This window comes from Lonchura striata, chromosome 6 (genome assembly GCF_046129695.1).
Source record: "Lonchura striata isolate bLonStr1 chromosome 6, bLonStr1.mat, whole genome shotgun sequence".
Lineage (NCBI taxonomy): Eukaryota > Metazoa > Chordata > Aves > Passeriformes > Estrildidae > Lonchura > Lonchura striata.
This window is the reverse complement of record NC_134608.1, coordinates 36,210,992-36,235,655: the sequence shown is the minus strand read 5'-3', so window position 1 is coordinate 36,235,655 and position 24,664 is coordinate 36,210,992. Positions and strand designations below refer to the sequence as shown.

At 37.6% G+C, this 24,664-nt stretch overlaps 1 protein-coding gene across 2 annotated transcripts in view; it reads left to right on the top strand.

Annotated features, from left to right (window-relative positions):
* Positions 1-24,664, top strand: part of STARD9 (StAR related lipid transfer domain containing 9) — a 95,766-nt gene that overhangs the window by 3,429 nt on the left and 67,673 nt on the right. For both annotated transcript variants that reach the window (XM_021533517.3, XM_021533516.3), the window contains exons 2-3: positions 9,314-9,383; positions 10,677-10,793. In XM_021533517.3, coding sequence (XP_021389192.2) covers positions 9,314-9,383; positions 10,677-10,793 — 187 coding nt within the window. The remainder of the gene's footprint in view (positions 1-9,313; positions 9,384-10,676; positions 10,794-24,664) is intronic.

The following is a 24,664-nucleotide window of genomic DNA, read 5'->3' as shown; positions in this document are numbered from 1 at the left end:
AGTCTGTTTGTGTGTGGAGCCCCTCTGGGAGGGGAGTGACCAGCATGATCAGAGTAGTATTGTGTTGGGACCAGGATGGAGCACAGCTGCCTTGTGCCTTTCCCTCCCTGATCCACTACATCTTGTGGCCTCCATCCAGCTGGACTCAGCACATTTGTATGTACCCAGGATTCAGTCCCTTTTCACAGTGTAGTTTGAGAACTGCTGCATAGGTCAGAGATAGGAAAGAAGAACTTTAAAAAAACAATGCTCTATACCAAAACAAAGAGCCTCATGCATTCCTATAGGATTCTTTTCTTAGCATGCACCAGTGACTAGAAGACATTACATTTCTTCATGAATTGAGACCTGGGTAAAGTCATTCATGGCAAATTTGTTTGGTTCATTTGTGAAGTTATAATGTTGTTAGTTAAGTACTTGACACTGGGACATCCAAATGGCCTTCTAAGGCTTTTTGAAACTTTAAAATACTTTGCTTCAGGGATAGTACCCTGAAGTTTGGGAGTTACTTGTACGGGACTGAGCAAAACATAAAATATATTCTGCTGTTAAAAATATCATCTCCACTTTTCTCCTGCTTCTCTGGCCCAGAAAAGGAGAGATATTCGAGAGAATATTTCCTGGTTTCTTTACTGACTCACAAATGAACTTTCCCATCCTCTATGACCCTCACAGGCATGTCACCAGAAAGAGTTGCTGAACAGATTAATCAATCCAAAAGCTGTCCTTTGCCTTTTTTCTGCTTTGCATTATTTCTGAGCTGTAACCTGAAGCCTCCTGGCCAGTTATGTATTCCACAGTCCCCTCAGGAGTTCTTGACCGTGTCCTCCACACTCTGGCAAATGAAAGCAGTAAGAAATGTCTGGGCAGTCCCAGCTGACAAAGCTGAACCACACTTCCAGCTGTGCAGGTGTTTACTATCACAGTCTGAGCTGCTACATTTGTTTTCCTCATTACTGCTGCTCTGCACGACATATTCCTCTAATTGCCTTCCTGGAATGAAGCAGTTAATGAGGCTTGAAGATAGAATGGGAAAGAGGAGTTAAGTTTGAGGTCCTAAGAGCTCAGGTGAGCAAACCCATGCCTGGGAGGGAATTTTAGGGAAAGTTTCTCACCCAGAATTTCCAGAAAATGGCTTGGTGTGGGAGGCTGACCTAAGCAGTATGCTGACCATAGCAGAGAAAGTAGCTCAAGTGATGGGTGTATCATGATGTGAGTATTTTAAATCCATTTCTATTTAAAAGGAAAGCTGTGTGGAAAATTAAATTACTTTCAGATCATTTTAGAAATTATATTAAGTAAGTCACTATTGGTTTTTACTTTGTTAACTAGTCTCTGCTGTGCCCTATCTCCTTTGTTCTTTATAATCCAATTGTAGTAAACAAAGGAAGGATTATTTTGCAAGGAAGACTTATTGCTGTTTTATAGACTGTGCTATCAGCTGTTCTATGTGTTCGTGTATAACCACAAGAACTTGGATACAGCAATGTGGTTTACTGCTGACAAGAGTGATAACTTGTTGTAAATTTTGTAGAAAATATTTGTTGAATATTATGCATAGCAGATGTTAAATGCTTTATCAAAATAAAATTAAAGCAATAGCAGATTGGAGCTTGTTGTTCTCCTTCTTGTATATTTTCATATATATATTCCTTGTGACTTTGATGCTGTTGTCCTCTCACATGTAAAGAAATAGCAGACTTTATCTACTTTTATGTACTGTGGTAGTTGAGTAAGTGTTATTCCTCTGTCCCCCTCTGTTAAACATGGGTCTTGGGATTGGTATGTGTGAGAGAGATGTCTCAGGCCTCCAAGTCTTTTGCTGTTTGAAAATCTCTATGAACTGCATTGTTTATTCATTGCTCATGATTCCAAGCTGCTTTTCCACAGCAGAGCTAGGATTTTTAAAAGAAAAGTTGTGATTTTATTTTTGGTTTTATAAAGAAAGTCCCTTTCCAAGCAAATATATCTTAACATTTGTATATCCTGTTAAGGTTATATTGACATATTTTCCTCCCTCTGTAAAATTAGTTATTTTCTTTTACTTAGTCTATTATTTAAATTTTCATGTAAGCTATCATTGAGGTGGCTGCTCTTTTCTCTTAGCATCTGTACTTGGCATTAGCGGGTGGTTTCCATAAGCCATATCTGTTACTTTATAAAGGGTATGGCATCAGCAGCTTTTCCCAGATGTATTTTTCTTGAAGTTGCATGAACTAGGTTTTCATGGTTTGATAAAGGGCAGACTTTCTAGCTTCCTAAAAGAGCAGAACTCTGCATGACCCTGAGATGAGACCAGCTGGTCAGAGCATGGTGCTGATAACACTGGGGTTGTAGGTTTGATCCCTATATGGGCCATTCACATACTAGTTGGTTTCAAGGAATGAAAACTGACTTCTGTATCCACATTCTGGTTTGCGTGGAAAATATGGCATTTGTACAGGATTCCTTTGATACAAAAGTCTAAATTGCTATGTCATTGCTCAGTAAACATCTGTGAAATCAAGGGTGGATGAAACTGCACTGACTGGACTGTAGCTTTGTTTTAAATCCTCTTATTCCATGCTTTTCTAAATGCTGGTTGTGTGACAGATGAAAATGGCTTTTTCTTCTCCTCTTCCCTCCTCCTGTCCATGTCTCTACTTTAAAAGAAAACATCACCATTCCAAAATTCAAAGCACTGATGTATCAGCAGGAGTATTTCTGACTTGGATTTATCAAGGAAGATGCCTCATGTTTATATCTGCACCAAATGTTCATTTTTTTATTGCTATATAGTATTTGCACAGGAGAATGAAGGAAACCACACAAGAATAATAGTAATCACTAGGATTGTTGATTTTTGACTTTCAGATTTGTTAGGCATTATGAGAGCCAATGAAAGCTCCATACTGCTGGGAGGAGCCACAAAAAATTACTTGAGCAGCCTGTCTCATAGCAGCATGCTGTCTTGCTGAACTCTGTGTACTTGGCTTCAGTAGAGAGTTTAGAATTATTTATAAACATCTGTTCTGAATTTGGTAGAAGGATTGCTGACCAGCTGTGCACTCCCATTTGTAAGACACAGTGGAACAGTTTTGACTTTAAAGAGAAATATCCAAAATGGTACTGGGTAATGAGAATAATGAGAAACACTGAAAATGGGTCTTAGATAAATGTACTTGATTGTTGATACTTTATTTTTACATATAAAATAATTCTGCATTGCCCAAAGTGAGGATGTTCATACTATTAGCACTTCGACTTTGATGGGTCACAGCAGCAGGTATAAGGATACATATTAGGCTGGTGCTGTGGAGGGATGCTGTGTTTGGGAAGTTGTGGTTGGAGGTACCTTAACTTGTCAGTAAAGTGCAGAAGGTGTAATGGCTGAAAGCTTTGACATTCTCTACCATTTTTGATGAGCAGCATGGACTCGTAGTGCTCTTCTCATTGCAGCCTGGGTTTCTCGACAGGTATATCCTCAACCCATTTTCCTGTGACAGTGTTCTCTGAAGACTTGCAAATATGAGAATAAGCCCTGCATAGTTTCTTTGTTTCTTTGTTGGCCAAGGTTGGTCAGTCACTCAAGAAGTGCAAAGATGGCATCTTCTCAAAATCCTTCTGCCAAGGCTGCCAATAAACAGGAGTCAGAGGCACTGTACGAGATACTGTTAATGGAAAGAAAAGATAAATCTGACTAACTGAAGTTTCCCCCATAAAATCTTTAGACTTCACATCCAAGGGAATCATTGGGCTAAACTTCCTTCAGGATTTATATATAAACTGTAGGCATGGTGCTTGCATAGGTGTGCCATTAGATGGCCCAAAGTGTCCCCAGGTACAAGTGGTAAATGTTTGCCTTACTTATAAGCTGTCATAGGTGTGGGTCACATCCTGGGAAGTGACAGTCCAAGAGACAGTAGGAGTAACTGCTGGTACACATCCTGCCACAGAAGGATGCCACACATATACTTTTTTTTCAGGAAGAGCCTCTGCAAGAGGGGAGGGATTGATATTCTTGACTCCCTACTTTTGAGGGACTATGTTTGAAATTGAGGGACAGATTGGGTTTGGAGTTAGCTTGAGTGGTGGGAACTGGCAGAAAAGCAGAAAACATTATTGCAATTATTACATTGCAGGGTTATTTTTGAAGCTGATTTAAAAAAAAAAAATTAAGACTTTTCTTGTACTTGATTTGTATGTATTGGCTTTGGTGTTTGATTACTTTGGTGAGTACTTTGCTGGCCTGTATTTGTAGAAGCTGTTTTGTTGTATGATGTGTCTGCTGCTAATGACTACAGTATTTTTGCTTTATCACATGTACATGTTCCTAAAACAAACAGGCAACTTCTAAAAAGTCAGCTTCCTTTGTTCTCCAAGTGCCTGTTATTTGAGAGGGTGGAGAAGTGTGGCAAATTTTAGAATGTATAAAAAAAACAACTTCCCCCTTTCTTTCCACCCACTGCTTCCTCCAGCTCTACATACCTCCTTGCACTTCTGTGTTCTGTGTCTGAGCTCATCTCACTGAGATTCAGCAAGCTGTGGAAGTGTCCCTCTCCAGGGTCTTGATCCTCCCATGATTCTTTCCCACCCACTCATTCTTGCAATGTCTTTGTCCCTGAGGAGTTGCATTAGCTTTACATCCTGTCTGCAAAAATGATTTTTCATAGCAACAGCAAAGGATATGAGATATAGCCCTTTGGGCTGCCTGTATTTTCTGGATTGTTGTAGCAGCTTTGTTTTGGACAGGTCTCCCTTGTAGCTCCCCATTACAGCCCTGCCACTCCATTCTGTATTTATGCTACTATTCTATTGCTGGGTCTTCATTTCTCTAAAGTTTTCTGTGACTGAGAAGATGCAGGTCTTTTCTGGGACAAGCACCATTAAGTGGTGTTTCTACAGCTTTGTTTTTGTATAGGTAATTTGTTTTCAGGGAAAATAATTTAGGAGAGTCATTTCCCAAATGCAGCATGCATTTTTCTAGTAGTGGGTGAGAGGAGAGGATGGGGAAAATAAATGTTAGGACCACAGTGACTTCTGAGCAGCAGAAGTCAAACATGTTACTAGAGAAATGTGGTTTGAAGATGATTTTATTGGTACAAAAAAATACAATTTTCATACCTGTGGAGCAGAGCATCCATTCCTAAGGGTACTTTATCATTCAAATGCAAGCTGTTGCACTTGTGTGTACGACTGTAGTGACAAACACAGGTTTTGCTGAGAGAGCTTTTTTAGTGTTTGCAAGTTGAAGTTAAGGTCAAAATATCTAGAATAGCTGTGAGTCCGTTTTTCCTCCTGGGCTTTAGATAGGAAACTATGCTTTCCTTCACCAGGTTCTTTGTTTTGTACCTATATGAAACAGGATACAAATATGTGTTTACAGAGAGTTCAAATGCATAGTCTGTAGAGCTGCCAGCTACAGATTGCTTGCTTTGTGCTCCCTGGTCTCTGGCTGTAAGCTGCAGCAGAAGGGAAGGATCTCCATTCCCACCACCACGTGTTCCTGTCCTGTCTCTTGCTTTGGCTCAGCAGGTTGTGTGACTGCCAGGCTCAGTGCTCTGGAAGGGCTTGAGAGTCCTGTGACACCTTGATTATTTATTTTGGTGTGGGGGTTGTTTTCCTGATCACAGCTGATCTGAGTCATTGCATGGGTGAGTGATTGCTAGAAAGTAGAAACACATGTGGGAGGCTGGAGCAGTGAAGAGAAATTGCATCTTTCAGCAACAGTCTGGAGTTAAGATAAAAGTCTGGGTGCTGTGAATATGCACCCAGAGTTAGGGGAGATTTTAGTTCTGTCCCTGTTTTCTCGTGGCTTTCTTGTTTTGTGAGACTCAAACAAAAGTACTTGATGGCTGCATCAAGCTTTATGGCTGCATAGTGTGGAATCTTTGATGCTCTCTGGTAAAAGGGGGTAATTTCATTTTGTGTTGTTTGTATTTTACTGGGTTTATGTTTATTTTAATATAAGCTGATATGTAAATAGGAGTATAATTTTTTTTTATATCCAGAATTTTTTTGTATCTCAAAGATTTTATGTTTGGAATTTCTTCTTTAATCTTTAGTAATGACTATAGCCTGTGAGAGCATCTGTCTCTAAGAAATCACAAAGTAATTTTTTCATAGGGTTATGTGTAATACGTGTGGACTGAGGGTAGTGAGTTTCAACAGTGTTTGTTGTTGAGGTTGCCTTACTTCTGCAGCTAGAATACCCTGGCATTTAAAAAGATTAAAAACTTTTCCAGATTTCACCCATTTGAGCACAAATGAATGCCTGTTTCAGACTAGGTTGCTTAAAATTATTTTTAAGCTTCACCCAGAGCTGTTTAGCTGCTGCAGGAGATAATTTCCCCATAACGTTATGTTCTAAAACATATAAAAGCTACTTAGGGGGACCTTTTATTTGAATTCTCAAAATTATTTTAAAATTTGAAATCTGATGGGATTTCCATCTCAATCTACCCATTTCTGCCCAAGTTCTAAATCATTAAAGCTCTTTAACATGCTCAGTGAAGACTTGTAATAGCATAGCAGGTAAAAATTTTACGGGATCTGCTTTCTCTCAGCTTGAATTTTCTAGTGGTGACCAAATCATGCTGGCATCATTCCCTTAAGTAAAAAAAAAAAAAACCAACTCATTGTTTGAGCATTGCTTTAATAAGTTGAGCTCAGTGTTGTGCAAGTCACAATTGAAACCCAGGAATGGGACCTGAGAACAAGGTCTTCTGTCTGATTTATTCTCAGTAATCTGTTTGCTGACCTCAGCATGTGTCCAGGCAGAAACAGTGGTTTACTTGTGGAGTGTACATGTAAACTTGGGTTAGACCCTGGAAGAACTGACAAGAAGGTAGGATTATGTATCTTTGGAGCAGAGCCACCAGCCTATGACTGGCTACAATGCAGCAGGGGAAGGGACACAAGACTCGCAGAGCAGTTGAAGACTGCCCCAGCCAAGATGGACGTGATGCCAGTGAGAACACATAGCAGATACCTGTAGGGAATGATGTGTGTGCACAGGAGGAGGAGGATAGGAACTGGGTGAATTATTTAGGCTGGTAAGAATGGAGCATTATGCTTGTGGTATTGGGAAGCAGGATAAGGCCAATATCATACTTGGGCAGTGAAGGAGAGAGTATGTGTAAGAGAGCAAGCTCTTGCCTAAAAAATCCCTCTGGTTTTCTCTGCTGCTGCTCTTAAAATATTGTGAAATTCTGTCAAATGTCCCATTGCCTCTTAAATCAGACCTGCTGTACAGGGTAATTGTCAGCTTTGTCTATTATCTGACCTGGCAGAGATTTGTGCATGGATATCAAAGTCCCCTAAGTAACTCACATTGGAAAGCATTTGCTTGTCAAAACATCTATGAAGCCACACATGTCCGGGTTAAATGGATCAGTTGCACATTTCTAGTTTAGGTACTCACAGCCCGTGTCCTTAGGCACTGTTCCTTGTTCCTTTGTTCTTTAGGGAGCCTTATGAAACCTCTGTTCTGTGCTCAGCTGTACATAGTGCAGCATTGGTACCCAGCTGTACATAATATGCTTCCCGTTCCCTTGGGATCTGGAGCTCCGGTGACTGATGTGTTGAACAGCTGAACTCACAGCTTAACCCAAATCTCTGGGAGCTGTCCTTGTATTTTCTATGTGAAGAGTCATGTAAATATGTACTACAGGAAATACCGAGTTCAGTCTGTCTCAAGGAGGGTACCTCAGAAATCAGTGATGTAAAGCAAGAGACTTTAAAGTAAAGGATTGTTTCTGTCTGAAAAATGGGAGCAGCTATGCCCAGAAATGTGCTTAAAACCTCTTTATGCTTGGTAAGCTCAAATGTCACAGTGATTGTCTTCATGGAAGCCTTAAGTGTGCTAAGGCATTGTTTTGAATCTTATTTTGCAACAGAAAGCATGGGGTAAAAACTGAGAAGTGGAGAGACCCAAAGACAGGGGATGATGTGCTTTTGGCCACCTGGAAGTCAGAGCCCTCAGTGAAGGCAGATTGTGATTGGTGGGGGACTAAATACTTCTGCACACATAGAAAGGAATCTGTAAAAGGTCTAGGGCCAGGAATGAGCAGCTGTCAGCTGGGTTTGAATTTTCTACCTCTTGTTTCATCTGCCCTCATTTTTAACTGACCTAATGATACTGATCCAGCTGATTATCAGGAGATAAACATACATCTAACCCCAAATGACAGTGTGTCTTCACCTTAATTTTAATAAAATTTGACAAAACTGCACTAAAGACAAAATTGCTTTTATTTCTAAACCAATTTCTTACAGCTTTACAAAGATATTTGGCTTCATCAAAACTTTATGAGAAAGTTGCATTTTAAAAGATTTGTCAGTATCAGACCACAAAGCAAAATATAGAGAAAATATAAAGCATCTTTGTCTTGCTCTTAGCTTCTCAGTACCAAAGGTGGAGAAATAGGACACTGACCTCTTCTTCTATTAAAAAATCCACTATAATTATTGAGAAGGATAAATAAGAGCATTGTTTTCTTCAGGTAGCTATCCTGCTGTCAGCCCAGAAATAAAATTAATTTGGTTTGAGGCAGTTTTTTGTTTGTTTTTGTTTTGCTTTTATTTTGGGGGTTTTGCTTGTTTGGTTTTTTGGAGGGTGGTTTTTTTTGTTTGTTTTTTTTTGTTTGTTTTTTCTTTTTCCACATACTTTTCTCATTCTTTTCTAACATGGTTCATTTGGGATGTGGAAGTTGTCTGTAGTAGTCAGTCTGATTCCAATGTAGTAGCTGATTCCAGTAGTAGCTGATTCCAATGACAGATTTAGACAGTATATATGAGTGCATGGTCCTTTGCACTTGAGAAACAATCCTGTCCATTTACATTTCAGGACAGTTTTTTGATTTTATTGTTTGTTTGGCACTTTTTTCCCCCTAAAGAGTACTTCTTGAGGACTGCAATAAGTCCTTTGAATTAAGTGGGAAAAATCTGACAATTCTTGCGGCTCACAAGTCTGTCACATGGATCCCTACCCCACAAAGCACAGCCAGTCTACCAATGCTCCACTCTATTTCTTGTAAAAGCAACAACACTTAAACAGAAATAAAATCCCAACAATGTATTTAGGAAAAACACTTCAAAGCTCTTTAATCACCACAGTCTTGGGACTTTTTTAGCCCTTTCCTTTTGACATACTTGAATGCAGATCTGCAAATGCTATTTTATGTCACAGAGTCTTATCTATGTATATTGATATCTGAAGTTTTTGATTTGCAGCTTGCTAAAGTAAACACAAATTTCTGAAGTTTAGAAATTTGGCATGCACTTTTGATTCTTTATATTTTAAATGAGTTTTTAAAATGTGTTATGTTTCCAGAGAGAGAGCAGAAGGAGGAAGAGTGATTGTAGAAATTGATGACAAAGTGGCGAAAGTCAGAAATATAAAGGTATGTTTTTTGTTGTCTTCTCTTTCCCATATAAGAATCCTGATATCCTGATCATTTTCTCCATTTGCTTGACTATTGGATCATTTTAATAGAAATATTAAGGGAGAAGTTTAAACTGGCACAGCCCTAGAATTATTGCAGTGAAAGTGTGGGGAAGGAATGTTTTGGTTTGGTAGTAGTTTGTGGGGTTTTTTTTAGGGGGGGGGTGGGAATGGAAATTGAGAAGACACATAACAGGTAGTTGTCTTGCCTTGTCTGTATGTTATATTTATCAAAGCTTCTACAATCCTGTTGCATGCCATCATTTTGAGCTGCTGGTAAATTGTTTAGGATTTTTTGCATATCTTGCTGTTACTAACATCTGGATAATTTCATTCCCTGTATCTCTCTTCCTTTCATATTTCCCCTCAGAGTGCAATTGATTTGTATGGAATAGAGTAAATTGTGTAAAGCTACACTTCAGGCCTTGGTAGAAGACCAAGAGCTATAAGAATAAACTGAGTGTAGCCATCATCTTCCTTGAGAGCTCTGGAGCCTGCATGCTTTTTTTCTGCTTAAGTTAGTGTGAATGCTGAGGTTATAATAAAGGTACCAATTAAATAAATATTACATGTATATGGTGTTAATTTTGTATCATGTTTTGATTCATTACTCTCCTCCTTTGAGTGTTCATAAGCTTATCTGTTTTATTATAATTCACTTGGGCAAGATTATATAGAAAGATTTATACACTTCCTTTAATTTCAGTAATTGTTGACTGTTGTGCTAGAAAGGCTTCACTGTCATTGGTAATAGCCCATAAAGGTTAAGTTTGGATTGTGCAGTCCCAGTGACAGAAGTATTAGCTTGCAACCATGACAAAGCAAAGGGGAAACTGGGGAAGAGACCCGCATATTTGACTATGCAGTGGGAAAATTGTTTTTTCTTGTTGCTTGGGGTCTCATTTCTGTCATGTGGTTCTCTGTGAAACAGAAGAATTTCAGAGAAATATCAAAAGGTTTATAAAGCTTTCCTGCTAATACACAGAATTTATGAAGATTAGATGAAGTATGTCTGCTGTATGTGTCTTGGGGAACCTTAGCTGTAGTAAATGAACCCTTCAGTGAAAATGCTCTAGCAGGTTTGTCATGGGTGTCTAAGCACCAAAGAAATTGAATAAAGAGGTTTAACTCTTTTGCCATTCCTTTTCCACAAGATGGATCCTAGATAAACTTCCCATTAACTTGGAAAATGCTTTTTTTGGGTCAGCTTCAGAGTGACTTGGTCTTTCTGTCTTTTTCCTTTTATTGTCAGGTTGACAGTAGGCTTGATAGCAGTTGGGACTCGAGAGAAAAAACTGTGGCCTTCAGCTTTGACTACTGCTACTGGTCAGTTGATCCTGAAGATCCAAAGTATGCATCTCAGGAAATGGTGAGTGATGCTTCATGTCCACATTCCCACCCTATTTTGTCCTTCATAACCACATCTTCAGGAATACATTGAGATGTAGAATACATAAGATCTTTTCTATTCTGCCGCCATCTTTTCCCTATTTTGTTTGTAATACCACAGCACTCAGTCCTCCTCTCTGAAACAGGTGCAGTAGGAATGCAATACCCTTGTTTGTCAACCAATCCACACTTTCCTTAGATATGTTACATTTGGCAGTGATCCTTAATGGTGATGATCTTGAGGACTTTAGCTCAGAAATGAGAAATTTTTCAGAAGCAGGTGTCATGATCTAGAGGGAGAAAGCTCTGAAAGAATGTAGGAGTATTGAGGTGATGCTTCTAAGAGGATCAACATTGAAGTAATCACATTTTTAATGGTTGAAAGTTTTACTTACACTGTATTGTTCGGACATATTTTCCTTGATAAAGCATCAGAAATTTCTTGTAATGAGTGGAGCCTCCTGCTGTCTTCAGAACCAAGCTTTGGTTATGTCCTAGGCTCCTGCCTTCATTAGCAGACACTTGTCTTTCCAAACCGGGACAGATTTACTGATTAAACAAGAAGATTAAAGGATTTGGTATTAAAATATGGTGTTATTACAGCTCTATTAATAAACAAGGAATTATTGACTCTACAAATAAGTACAGTGCACAGCAGAGCTATCCAAATATTTCATTATATAAGCATAGATATTTTGGCATTAAAATCAGGTTTTACTGCTGTTTTGTCTTCCAAATTATACAAATATAATTTCTCTGTTATCAGTACAACTGTTCATAAATTTTCATCTGTTATAATTATGTTGTTTTTCACAGAAATTATCATTTAAGACCAAGTTAGTCCTGTAAAATTTGTATTTCTAGTAGTGATGAGCACAGGACTGTTATTACTTTTGGGAGTCAATATTTGAAAAACTGTCACATTTGGAAATTACCATAACTGTTGGTGAAATTCTTGATTGTGCTTTTTTTCCTTCCTGGTACAATAGTTTGGAAGATGCTTTGAGAGCTTGGGAAATGTCATTAAGATTTAAAAAAACAATGGTCTTTCTGAAGTACTTGGCGCTATGTAAACTTCTATTTTAGGGATTACAAAAACCAAATCTTTAAATGTTGATCTGTTTGGGTTCCCCCCAGCCCTGCTTATATTTTCTTGTTTGTTTTGATTTTGTGTTCATTGTGACATTGTCACATAATACAAGTAGAAGCTTGCTTCTTCAAACTGTTGACAATATAGTTGATTTTCTGGCTGGAATGGTTTAGCAGATGAAATGCTGATAAATCCCTGCCAAGTCAGTTTTAACTCTATTCTGTGAGAGAAACTATCAGAACTGCCAAATGGAAAATACAAATATTGGCTACAAATGTAAATTTTTGTTCTTGTTGTTATTAAATACAAGTGTGACTAAAGAAGAATGTAAAATGCAATATAAACAGTGCAGCTTCCATGCTGGGGTTGAGTAGCTGTTTCAGATGCTGTGGAGACCTCTGTATTATCTGGTAATACAGTTTTATCTGAAAAAAACAGTGAGGGGGAAACATGAACTCTTGGGCCACAGAAAATTGAGAAATGGACAGTAGTTCCTTTACTTGTGCCTGATGCTGACTGAAAGGACATCCAGGGCTGCATTACTGAGCCTTGGACAGATGTCTTGCATGAGTGAGATAAGGAAAGTCAGAAGATGGACTGAAGTTTTGAAAGACCTGGAGCCACGAGGGAATTTCTTGGGCTTTTCTCCTATCTTTGTGATTGTAGAACCAGTAAAATCTACTTCAAATGTCCTTGAGAAGAGGCTGCTGGAGTACTGCAATCTTACCATGCTTTTGGGCATTTTTCCACCCTCTTATGCTGCATGAACTAATGTATTGTACTAATGCCATGTTTGGAATCATTGCTTCAGTGCTGAGCTGACAACAGTGATGCTATCAGCAGCCAAAGAAGGTTCAGTACCACTGTCATCCTGTAAAAGCTTTCTTTCATGAGCTGACCTTGTATTACTTTTCCTTTGAAGATGTCCTGCCAACTGTTATCATATGTGATTGGTATTGGTTGAGGATGAAAAGTAGATAAAAGAATCTGTCTTGAGATTTGTTTTTGTAGAATGCTGTCTTTTAGTAAACTACTTTTTTTTTTTCCCCCTCTGTAAATGGATGTATAAAAATCAAGTCCTAACAATTTCTTCAGTTAAGGACTGTGACAATGTAACAATAGTGGGAGGGCTGCAAGTCCTGGTGTTTTAAGCAGGATTTTAAAGATACAACTCTGCTTCTCTGAATACCTCTTACAGTTTCTTCCAAATGTTAACATTGTACACTTCAAGTTCCTGTCTCTTGCATTTCAGAGACGTGTACACACAATACATTTTATTCCCTATATACTTTGATCAAAGGCACTTGTAAGAGGCTTAAGCACACATGTGTAAGTACTTTCAAATGTTTGGAAGATGAGTTTGGATTTATTGTTCTGTTTATAAAGGCCATTCTTTCTCTGCCACCTGTACTTTATTTGTATTTTCCTAAAGGGAACTAAATGTTGCCCATCTTGTACGTTTTTCCCAATACATTTGTGTTAATATTAAAAAAAAAAAAAGTAGAGAAAGTATTTTTTAATTTTAATTTGGGAAAAGCAGACCTTGCATTACAGTAAACTGAGAAGGAACTGGACCAATGTAGTAAAATCTGTAATGGTCATGTGACAGATTATATGCCTTTACTTTCATTTTTAAGAGCAGTAAAACCAGAAGTGCTTTTCCCTGAAAAAAGCTGGACAAAAAAGTCAAAAACATAAACTATTTTTAAGAAGTGTTATTGTATCCATATTTTTTAGGGCTGAATTTAAAAAGCAATTATTGTATCATGATATATATATATATATGTGAGCTTCCTTGACTGGCGTTCTAGAAATAATGTAAGCCACTTTCTGTCTCTAAAAAGATGAAAGTTTGCTAAATTCAAAACAAATTTTGATTTTGACTACTGGAAGAACAACCCATCACTACTGGTGTCTGGGAAACAGACTTCTTAACAGATTGAACCTGTTGGATAGTGGTTGGTTTTGGAAGATGGCTTCAGGAACCCATGGATAGTCTAATTTATGATTATTCTCTCATTTGAAACATTTGAGGAACTAGATATGAGCCAGAGTTCTGGTTTCTTTACTTCTCTCCTAACTGTGGTGAAATATGAAGTTATATAGTCTTTATAATGATCATATTGTAATTTATATAAGTGGTCTGAATTCTTAGACTTCCTTTAGAAGCTGCATCAATTCTTCACAAAATAGAAGATTTTTAAAAATAGGTCATCTATACAAGCATTATTTCATTTTCCAAATAAGCTGAATTTTACAATGTGACCTGTATTTTTAGGTAGCTCCTTGAGAAATCTTTGGGCCTCTTGCTTTTGTTTTCTCACTGGGAATTAGAATACTTCGTGTTGATACTGAACTGAGGTTTTCATCCTCTTTCACAGATGAGCAACTCTGCCTTCTTCTTTGAAAGACAATTTCTTTTCCTAAGTGGATTTTTTCATGTATAAGCAGAGTAGAGAAATCAATAAACCAGGCACCAGGGTTTCAGGCCAGAGGGAGAGAAAAAAAGGAAGATCAAGAAATAGTGTGGGACCAGATTCCTTATTTATTTGTTACCAGAATAAGTAACAAATAAATATGGATTAAGGAAATGGACGGAATAGTTGATGTGCCAAGTATGAAGTTAGAAACAAAAGGAAATTAAATATTTTAGGCATTTAAGAGAAAAAGGTTGTACATGGTTTTCTGATCTTAACTCTGCAATTTGTTACGTGTGTTTTCCATGGCTGTAAAAGAATGAATGGTTTTCCAAAACATCACTGTCAAGATACAGCTATAGTCCTAAAAAAGCAGCCCTCCACCCCCAGAAATACCAAATTCAAAAGAGAAAACAATCAAAAAACCCCCAACAAAACAAACAAAACTACAAAAACAACAAAAAAAAACCAAACCCACACAAAAGTGCTATATTTGAGGTGATGCTCCTTTTCCTGCTATTTTTCTTTAGTAAAGGAATTTTGTGTGATTATTACTTCCTTCCCACTCCCTCCCCAGATTTCTTCAGGAACCTGTGTGTACTTCAGGATTGTTTTCCAAAGACCATGTTGGATATCTATCACTCTTTGGCCATTATATAATTATGGGACTATCCTTTCCTAGAGATTTATGACATATTTACATATTTTCATTTTGCAGTGAAAATGCTGTGTGATGATGTTATTTTAATGTTTTTTGAGATTATAATTTTTATTCTTACAGGTAGACTCAGGCTTGCTGATTCTTTCTGCTGGTTGAATGTGATAATTATTATAGAAGTGCTGTGAGACATTTATAGTTGTTTCAGAAACAAATCTCTAAGTTTAAACTTACTCAAATTTTTGTCTGGCATAGAACAGCGTGTTTCAACCTTTTGAGCTTCCCTTGCAAAACCTAAAATAGCTCTTAGTGAATGTTTCCCCAAATCTCTTTTAGCTCCACTAAACAGAGGAGAATGTTAAAAAATGTTAGCCACGCTTCCCATCCGGGTATTGTGCGCGCTCCGTACCCGCGGTGGGCAGGCTGACCCACAGGATGTGCCAGCAGGTGTTTACACACAGAGCTGCCACAGACAGCTGATGTGGGGCAATCTTTTCCTTTTGATAACAGCAGTATGTTCTGTGACTGAAAGGCTTTGAACAGTAGGTGTAATGAAATCCAGAAAAGGTTAAGTTCCCAACCAGCACTGATTTCAGTGGGATCCAAAACTCCCAAGTGGGTTTTCTTGAAATGCTTTCTGTAGCTTAGTTTTTCGTCCTTAGTGCAACAGTTTAATGGAGACAATAGTGTTTACAAGGGAAATAATAATTTAGACTTTAGAATTTTTTCCTCAGGCTTCCTAAATAATTAAATAAATCATATTCATACTGATCAAAGAAATTTACAATTCTGGGCTTGATCTGGTAAGTGTGTTATTTTGGTTTGGCACAGTATATTGGGTTTATGCTGGTGTGAATATTCCTTCAGTGTCTCTCTGAATATTATCATTCTCAGTAGTACTGTGACTCTCAATGGCCCTTCTAAGATATATCCATAAAAGCCCTTGACCAAAAAGGCTGTGGCCAAACGAAAAGATAACTGTCTTTGAGGTACATATGAGAAGCATAAGAGTGCACAGAGGTTAAATAGCTGAGTGATTGTATACTCTTGCATATTCTTCCCTGAAGGAATACATTGTCTTTTTTTGAAGAGAAGTATCTGCCTATCAAAGGAAAAAAAAAAGTCTTGTTTTCAAGATTTTGTTACGGATTTCCCTGTATGTAGGGGTTGCTTTGTGATGTGTCACATGTGAGGAGTATTACCTTAATAAATCAGGATGGTGTTACAGTAAGAAAGCAGTAAGAGGATAAAAACAAATCTTATTGTAAATCTGGTAACTGCTTGTAATTTCTTGACCTTATCATCCTACACCTTCCTATTCTTCAGCACTGGTTTATTAATGTAAGTGAAAGAATAACTATGATCCTTTTTTTGGTGCACTTCCACTGTGCATTGAACCACTGAGAATTATACAAGATTGTTCAAAAGCAAGACATGTTCAATTAAAGGTTGTTTATTTCTAAACTTTATGTAGCAGGTAACACGAGCTCTCTTTGCTTGTCTGTCCATTCTGCATGTGTAGCTAGGAAGAGCTCCTTTCTTTTACTATCTAATTATGTCTGTTTATAAATACATTATTTGGAAAAATTATTCTTTGTTCTGAAGGCAGAAATGGGGATTACTGATGGCTTGTGTGATAGAATATGTATGAGCCCTGTGAAGAGGATTTTTCATTTCTTATTTGTTTAAGAAGTATTTAAACTGCTTTCCATCATGTCTGGCTTTGCAGCATAGCTGGGTTTTATACTATTTCCAGCTACAAAAATTAGTTGGGGAAAGGGGCTGACAGGCTTTTATTTAGTTGCTTGTTAGAGCATAACTGAAAAGTGAATAAAGAAACAGATGTTTAGAATGCGAAGTTTCCAATATAGCACTAGGATTTTTGGTGTTTTTTTCCCAAGGGATTTGTTTACTTGTTTTACATGTTTAACTGCAAAAGCTTAGAAAAGTTACACAACTGCATTGTTTGGAAGGAAAATATTGCAACATACTTTCCAACTCTTCATCAAAGTAATTCCTTTCTTTTTCACTGTAATCCTTTCTTTTTTTTCTAAAGTGCAAACAAAGTCATGTGCTGAAACAACTTTACCTGAGAGACCATTCCTCTCTAAGCTATGTTTGTGACATTTCCATGCCTTTGTGCATGGATTCAAGTTTTAAATTGTCTTGTAAATCATCAGGACAAAATCAAAATATGTTATCTGTCATATGAGCCGAATTATAAAAAAATTTAATAAAATTAACTTCTAATTTAAATATCTTGAAAAATTATTCAGTTTTTTTCTCTCTGTGTCCTCTCCCCCTCCTTGTCTTGTAAAAGAAGGGAGAAAGAGAAGTCAGCAGCAGCTGTGGGTGTAAATGGCATTTTCGCACGAAATATTTGAAAAGCAGTAAGCATTCCATCCACAAGATTTTTTTTTCCTTCAATCCAGAGTGAGACAGAAGTGAAGAGGAGAATTTGCTATAAGAAAAAGGCTTTTTGTGCAATAATTGGATCAGTATATAGCAGATTATGATGGAGGCAGGGAAGCCACTATGAGTGAATGTTATAGATCTTCTGCCAGCAACACAGCTGCTGTGTTCAGTTTGTGATCAAATAAGGTCATTCTTTCTGACTATACCAAGACTTCTTTGCTGAAAACTTCTCTGAGAATTATTGTGAATAATTTCAAACTTCAAAGCAGGCTTTGTTGGAAGACAAAAAGAATCAAGTTGATTTTCAATTTATTGAGGCATTGAATTAATTGATAGAAATAGTTATACAGCTGTATACATTCATAGGCAACTGTGGCCTAATGCAGATGCATTGCAAATATGAAGCTGAAACAGGAGTTCACAAGAAAGGATTAAGCTGAGGGAAAACAGTAAACTGTTTAACAAACAATGAAATGAGACATTTCTGACTGTTCCATTTGCTAATGCTCATGTTCACGGATTGTTTCCCTGCTAGGCACTGACCATTGCTTACTAGATACACATTCTTTATAATAGGCACTCAGTATAACTCGCTAAATAATATTGAAATGATCTGCAAGTGCCTTCAGCAAATTGAAAGTAAAAAATAATCAAGTTCTTTGGGTTGTGAGGTGTTGTGCATGTTTGCAGTGAGCCTGAACATTTGCCATCTCAATTATTTCTACAAATGTTGTGATTCTTGCATGCATTGCAAGTAAAACCAAGAACTTGTATAATTATCTGCAAACTTAGTGTACTTTGCAGGTGACTTCACATATTTGGATAGGTGCTTTTTTTTTTTCTTTTTAAATTAACTGTGGTTAAGATGTGAGATACAGATGTTTTTAAGAAAAAAAGTCATCTATATAGATAAGCTGTATGTGGACGCTGATTGTTCTTATTTGCAGATGGACATTCACAGTTTAAATTCATCTATCTAATCACACCACAGTTTTTCCTCCATGTTCATAAAACAGTGGCTTTTTTTTTTTTCCTTCTTTTAATCTAATATAAGGACTGTTCTAAACTCTTTCTCTTTTACAAGCAGTTTCCCATGTTCATCTGTAAGAATTTCCACAGCATGGCAACTCACAGAAGGGAAGGTCATATTCATGGTACTTCTAAGGTTACAGATTCATCCAAGATTAGTCTTTAACTTGGAGTGTTTTTTCTCCAATCTTATCAGTGCTATGTGAATAACTTTGCTTAGACTTGTCTTTTGGGAGCTGAAATTACTGAAAAATTAGGCAGAACTTCAGCCAGGTCTCCAAGATCGTGTAGGTCTGTGAGTTCTGAAGTCAGTGGATAGAAGGATGTTGATAGACTTTCCTGGGAGACTGGTCCAGGTTTGGAGATTTTATTCTCTGGGTGATGAGATTTTATTTTCTTTTAGTGGGCAGCTTCCTCCTGAAAGATTTTGTTGGGCAGGACTGTGCTAGCATTGAATAGTGAGATATATTTATTGCAACAGCTGTGATTGAGTTCCACACAGCTTATTTATTTACCTCTGAAAACGAGCCATGTTTCTGACATGTTGGAGGCATGAGATTGGACTTGGACGCATAAGTAGCTGAAATCTGATAAACCTAAGCAACATGCATGTGTCCAGTTTCACTGTTTATTAAATGTCTGGTATGATCAGCAGTTGTTCCTTTATATTATAGCAAAAAGCACCCATTCCCTTTTTTTGTAAATTTGTGCTCACTTTATTTTTCTTCAATAGTAACTGGATTTTAGGTTTTTCTGTTAACTAAGATGCTATGCCTCAGGGATATGTGTGTGTGTGGCCTTGACCACAAACTGAATGAATCATCATTTTGGCTGTATCTGAGCACCTGCTGTATCTGACACCCTATTCAGCTTTGTTTTTAATCAACAAAAAAGCCTGCCCTTGAGAACTTGTATGTGAAAAGCAAAATTACCATCTCCATTCAGTTTGGCTTTTCTGACAAAGTAGTTTCTAATGGCATTTCCTTTATATTATGTAAGATAGAGTGAAGATGAATAAAATTAATTCAGTCTAGAAGCATTTACATGTAGCCTTAACACATCAAATTTGAAATTCTGCGGGTCAGTTTAGGTTTCCTTATCCTCAGATGCACACACGAGTATGGGTAAGTTCTCACTCTTGTAACTTCAGTGTTACAGTTAGTGTTAGGACTCTCATATGAAGGAAAGGAGCTAATGTTCTGTATTTTACATTCACAAATGTATTTTGAGGGATGTCTTACCAAACTACATCACTGCTATATAAATTAGTTGATTAATAAGTTTTGGAGTGGACCATTTGAATCAGTCCTTGCTGGATGGTCTCATTCCTGAGATGCTGAATGGCAACAGGCACTTTCCTCAATTGATTGGGGTTTTTTATGTGTGCCTATCAGGATTGATTACTTTCAAAATTACTCCTTATAATGTTAAAATCTCATCTTCTGTTCTACTGTTATTGCAAGTGTTTTACGTTTTCAGCCATCCCTTTCCTGCACACACATATGTGCTTAAGAGTGTGTACATGGATTGTGTCATCAATAGTTAGTGCTTATATGGTATTGCTGACAGGTTTTCTTATCAAGAGTCAAGTCTCTCTAAAGAGTATGCACCTCATCCCACCCCATGTGACAGACCTACAAATAAAGCACAAGGTCTGAAAAATTAATCTGACGAAGTGTGAGGATCCAGACCAGAATTAATTAAAGTTGTCTATTTTTTATATTTATGGATTTTTATTTTATTAGGATTTCGTAGATAAAGGTGGGTAAGGAAGGCATTCTCTAGTTAGCACTGGAGAACTGGAAAGAGAAAATGGTAGGGATTTTTTTAAAATGTAAAGTAGGTGTACTTTCAAGGAAGTTTATATTTGCCAGTTTCACATGTCATTTTGGAGAACTGTCTACATCTCTGGATTTTGTTTCATTTGGAATATGACTAAGTGGAAGAGCCCAAATTACTGGTGCAAGACTGCTTTATGCTTTTTGTTTTGGTAGGTCAAACTTTCTGAATCCACAGATGTTCTTCAAGTTTTGTCTAGATCTTGATTTTAGTAAAAGTTCTCTCACATAACATTTAAACTGGACTTCAGTATTGCATCATCCATGAAAAAGCAAATTGCTTTGTAGAGAAATAGAACAAAGGGAGACAAGTTTTATCTTGTGTTTGGTTTTGCTGTGTGTTTTTATCATAGCAGAAAATGAATTTGAGTAACTGCTTGTAGATTTAGGAATAAATAAACTTTTTTTACTGGTGTTGTTGAAAGGTTCATGGATAATACATGTTGTAATCCTCAGTGTGAAAAAATGAGATTTCCTGATGGATTTTAGAAGTCAAAAACCTCTGAGCAATGATACATAGTCTTTTGAAGTGAGTCCTATTGGGACAGTCTATGACCAGGACAGTAAAGACCACAATAATCACTTTGCCACACAACTAATGGGTAACCTGAGTCCTTGAAAGAATGATCAAAAAGCTTGCTTGCATAATGTCCCTGGGAGCTGTGGTGTCCCTTATGTGGTGTCTCCCTGTCTTTTTGGGGCAGGAGAGGGGCATCTATGTGAGCTCCATCTGCAGAATAGGGAAGGGCTGCTTTAGCTGGGGCATTGTGGTGCACGTGCTGGGCACTGCTTCACTGGGCTTGGTGTGTGCCTGCCTGTCACACTCAGCCGCAGGATGTCCCTGTGGTGTGTGCCTGCCTGTCACACTCAGCCGCAGGATGTCCCTGTGGTGTGTGCCTGCCTGTCACACTCAGCCGCAGGATGTCCCTGTGGTGTGTGCCTGCCTGTCACACTCAGCCGCAGGATGTCCCTGTGGTGTGTGCCTGCCTGTCACACTCAGCTGCAGGATGTCCCTGTGGTGTGTGCCTGCCTGTCACACTCAGCTGCAGGATGTCCCTGTGGTGTGTGCCTCCCTGTCACACTCAGCAGCAGGATGTCCCTGTGGTGTGTGCCTCCCTGTCACACTCAGCCGCAGGATGTCCCTGTGGTGTGTGCCTGCCTGTCACACTCAGCCGCAGGATGTCCCTGTGGTGTGTGCCTGCCTGTCACACTCAGCCTCAGGATGTCCCTGTGCAGGGCAGTGCTGCTGGCCAGGGTGGGTGGCCAAGGTTACCCTACATCACTCCATACAGTCGTGAAGTCATCACGCTGCTTTAGTAAGTGCTCTAAGCCATTTTTCCCCCAGTCTCTCTTATTTTGATGCTCTTATTTGCATCCTGTTTCTTAATGACTGGAAGTAATGGCCAGTGTAGTTCATGAGTGACAAATATTTATTTCTTATTGAGGCATGTTGTAACCTGTTTCCTAACAGAACACAAGTTCTGCTTTGAAATGTATGACTCTCTGGATTTACTCTCCTTTTCATTACCTAATCAAGGTCTGAAACCTACTTGCTTTTGTCTTTTTTATGAGTTTTCTTATTTTCTCTCTTTTTTTTTAGTTTTATTTTATTAGAAGGAAGAGCATTTCTCATAGCTGTTTTGAAGTAGCAGAAAAGATTGAATTATTTTAAAGATCTAGAGAGAGAGTTGATAGGAATTTATCATTGAAGCAATGGTGATCTTTTTGTATTCTAGCACATTCAAATTCCAGTCAAGTGAAGGGGTTTGGTGAACCAGTTATAATTTTAAAGCCAAAATTAATTTCATTTCTGTAACAATTGGGAAATGCTCTCATCCACATTGAGGCTGCAATTTGTTCTTTTTAAATTGTTTAGGGTTTTTTTTTTTTGACAGCTAACTCTGCTATATCTCTTTGTTATTTTTAATGTGTCTTATAGCTCTAAACCAAGAAATTGAAACTGAATTTCCAATTCATATTCATAAAATGAGCAACTGTTTTGATTTTTATGAGTGGAAAATGCCTGGGCTCAGGTAGCTTTTATATTTTTAACTAAAACTCAAATTCAGCAGAACCTGAAAAGAACTGTTAATGTCTTGAAGATACATTTAGTCTGAAAACATAAAGATTTTGGAGGATTGCAGAAACTTGCTTTCAGCTATTCATGTTTTCCTTTACATAATTTCTGTGTGTCTGACTGTGCTCAGTACACCACAATGCTTTTATTGTCTCGCTTCCTACTGGGTGTCATTTGCATAAATTGGTTGCTTATTACAATATATGGAATGTAATCTTTTTCTATTCCATTTATTATGAATGCATGAGGCTTTCTGCAACTGAGTTTCATTGGCATGTTGAGTTGAAAGAGGAAGCAAAAGAGATTTGAAGTTCATCTTGATTAGAAGGTCATCTTTTCTCCCTTATTTTATCAGCTAAGAGATGATTTTTATTTTTTTTTCCTTATAGCAACTGAAGCTGTACTGGCCTTACTTGAGGCCAGGGAATATTCCATGAGCACTGCATTTTGGTCATCCATAGTACTGAACTGTTAGAGTGTGTCCTGGTGCTGTGTGTGGCCTGGGATAGCTGCCACTTCTTGTAATGATTTGTAGGCACAGCCCAGGACTGGCAGGGACCAGGATCATTCCTGTCTGGCAGTTTTGGTGTGGCCACCCTGCCTTGGAGGCTGAGAGTTCTTGATAGTCTGAACGTGGGCTGTTCTGTGCCATATGGCCTGGGCGTGTTTAAATTGCTGCTGATGGGAGCTGCCTGAAGAGTTGTGGGTTGTGAGTTAGGGGTGGAGAGTTAATTATGGGGGCTGAAGTTTGTTGCATGAAGTTTGGCAACTTTTTTGCATAGCTATGCTTCATAGTGAGTATCAAGGAATCAAGAACTTTTTTTTTTTAAATATGTGGTCCATAAGATAACTAGCACCCTGCACATTGTAATGCTTTTCTGGGGCTGATACAGTTGGGAAAGAATCTCAGAGTCTGCCTTTCTTGCAATCAGATTCTGGTTAACAGATTGCTAAAAATGAGGAAAAGGACTTGGGAAGAGAAATTATTTGATAACAGAAATAGAGGAAACAATCTTGCACATAGAGTATTATTATAAAACTGTTTAAAATCTTTAACTTTTAAAAATCCTTTTCAAAGGATTTTTTCAAAGTGATTGAGGGATTAATAAAAAAAATAAATGTTAGAAGTGAAATTCAAATTGTTTTAAGTGAAGTTTTAAATTGTAGCATGTACTGTGTTACTTTGACCTGTTTGGGCAGCTTTGATCAAAGCAGGCAGCCATTTTTAAAGAATTTGCAGATGCTGTGGCCTTCTTTTGTTGTGAGAACAGAATATACAGATCTTGAATGTAAGAAACACCCAATGCTTCTGCTGAAGTCATTACACTGAAAAGAGAGAGTCTGCACCAAATTCCCAGGGAGATGGGTGGTCATCTTAAACAGCACAGCTGTTTGGAAATTACCATCTAACTTTAACATGGGGTCATTATATTCAATAGTCTTTTGAAACAGTTGCAATATTCTCTAGTATCTGAATTTCTAGCTGAATCAATGATGTGGCTGTTCTCTATCTAAAAGAATAAGTAGTCCAAGTAGAAATTTAGATTAATAGGTTGTCATATTTGAGAACATCCTGAGGTTTTATATGAATTAGTTTTTTCTGGATCAGTTTATTGTAATAAGACACTTGTATTAAAAAAGAGCTGAGACATGTTTTTGACTTAGCAAATGTTCAATACACTAAAAATATGTTGGAACAGAACTGACAACTAAGTTGCAACCATAAGTGACAAAATTTATACCTTATTATAGACTATTGTACCAATATGCTGAAAAGAATATGTAGAAGCAACCTTCAGCTAGTTAAATTCTGCAAATGCATTAAAGTCCTGCATTTCATTCCTTTGTAAATATGTCTTCTGAACATCTAGCTATCTGCCTCTGCTCATTGCTTGTTCATTTCTTACCCATTTTAATATGCTGCATAGCATAAACTCTTAATTTGTAAAGGAATAATATTTAATGCATCTTTGAGAGCTTTTAACGATGATTAAATTTCTTCATTCTGTATCTGTATTATTATCTGTAACTGCAGTGTATTATTTTTCTGTATCACAATTTTTCATGTGTTTTATTAGGGGAAAAAAATTTGGTTTTCTTATAAAATCAGATATGTTCCTCTGAATATTTTAAAAGTTTGGGTTGTTTGGGTTTTTTTACCCCAGAAAACATCATGTCTGAGAGGGTAAGTCCAGTGTTTTCTTCACAGGCAGTGCCTTGCCATGATACTATGCATTTTTTTTTCTTTTTGGCAGTTTGCCAAAGGGTCTTTGTTCATCTTGGTAATACCAATGGTCTGGTTATTACTAGGCTTGTAATGACACACA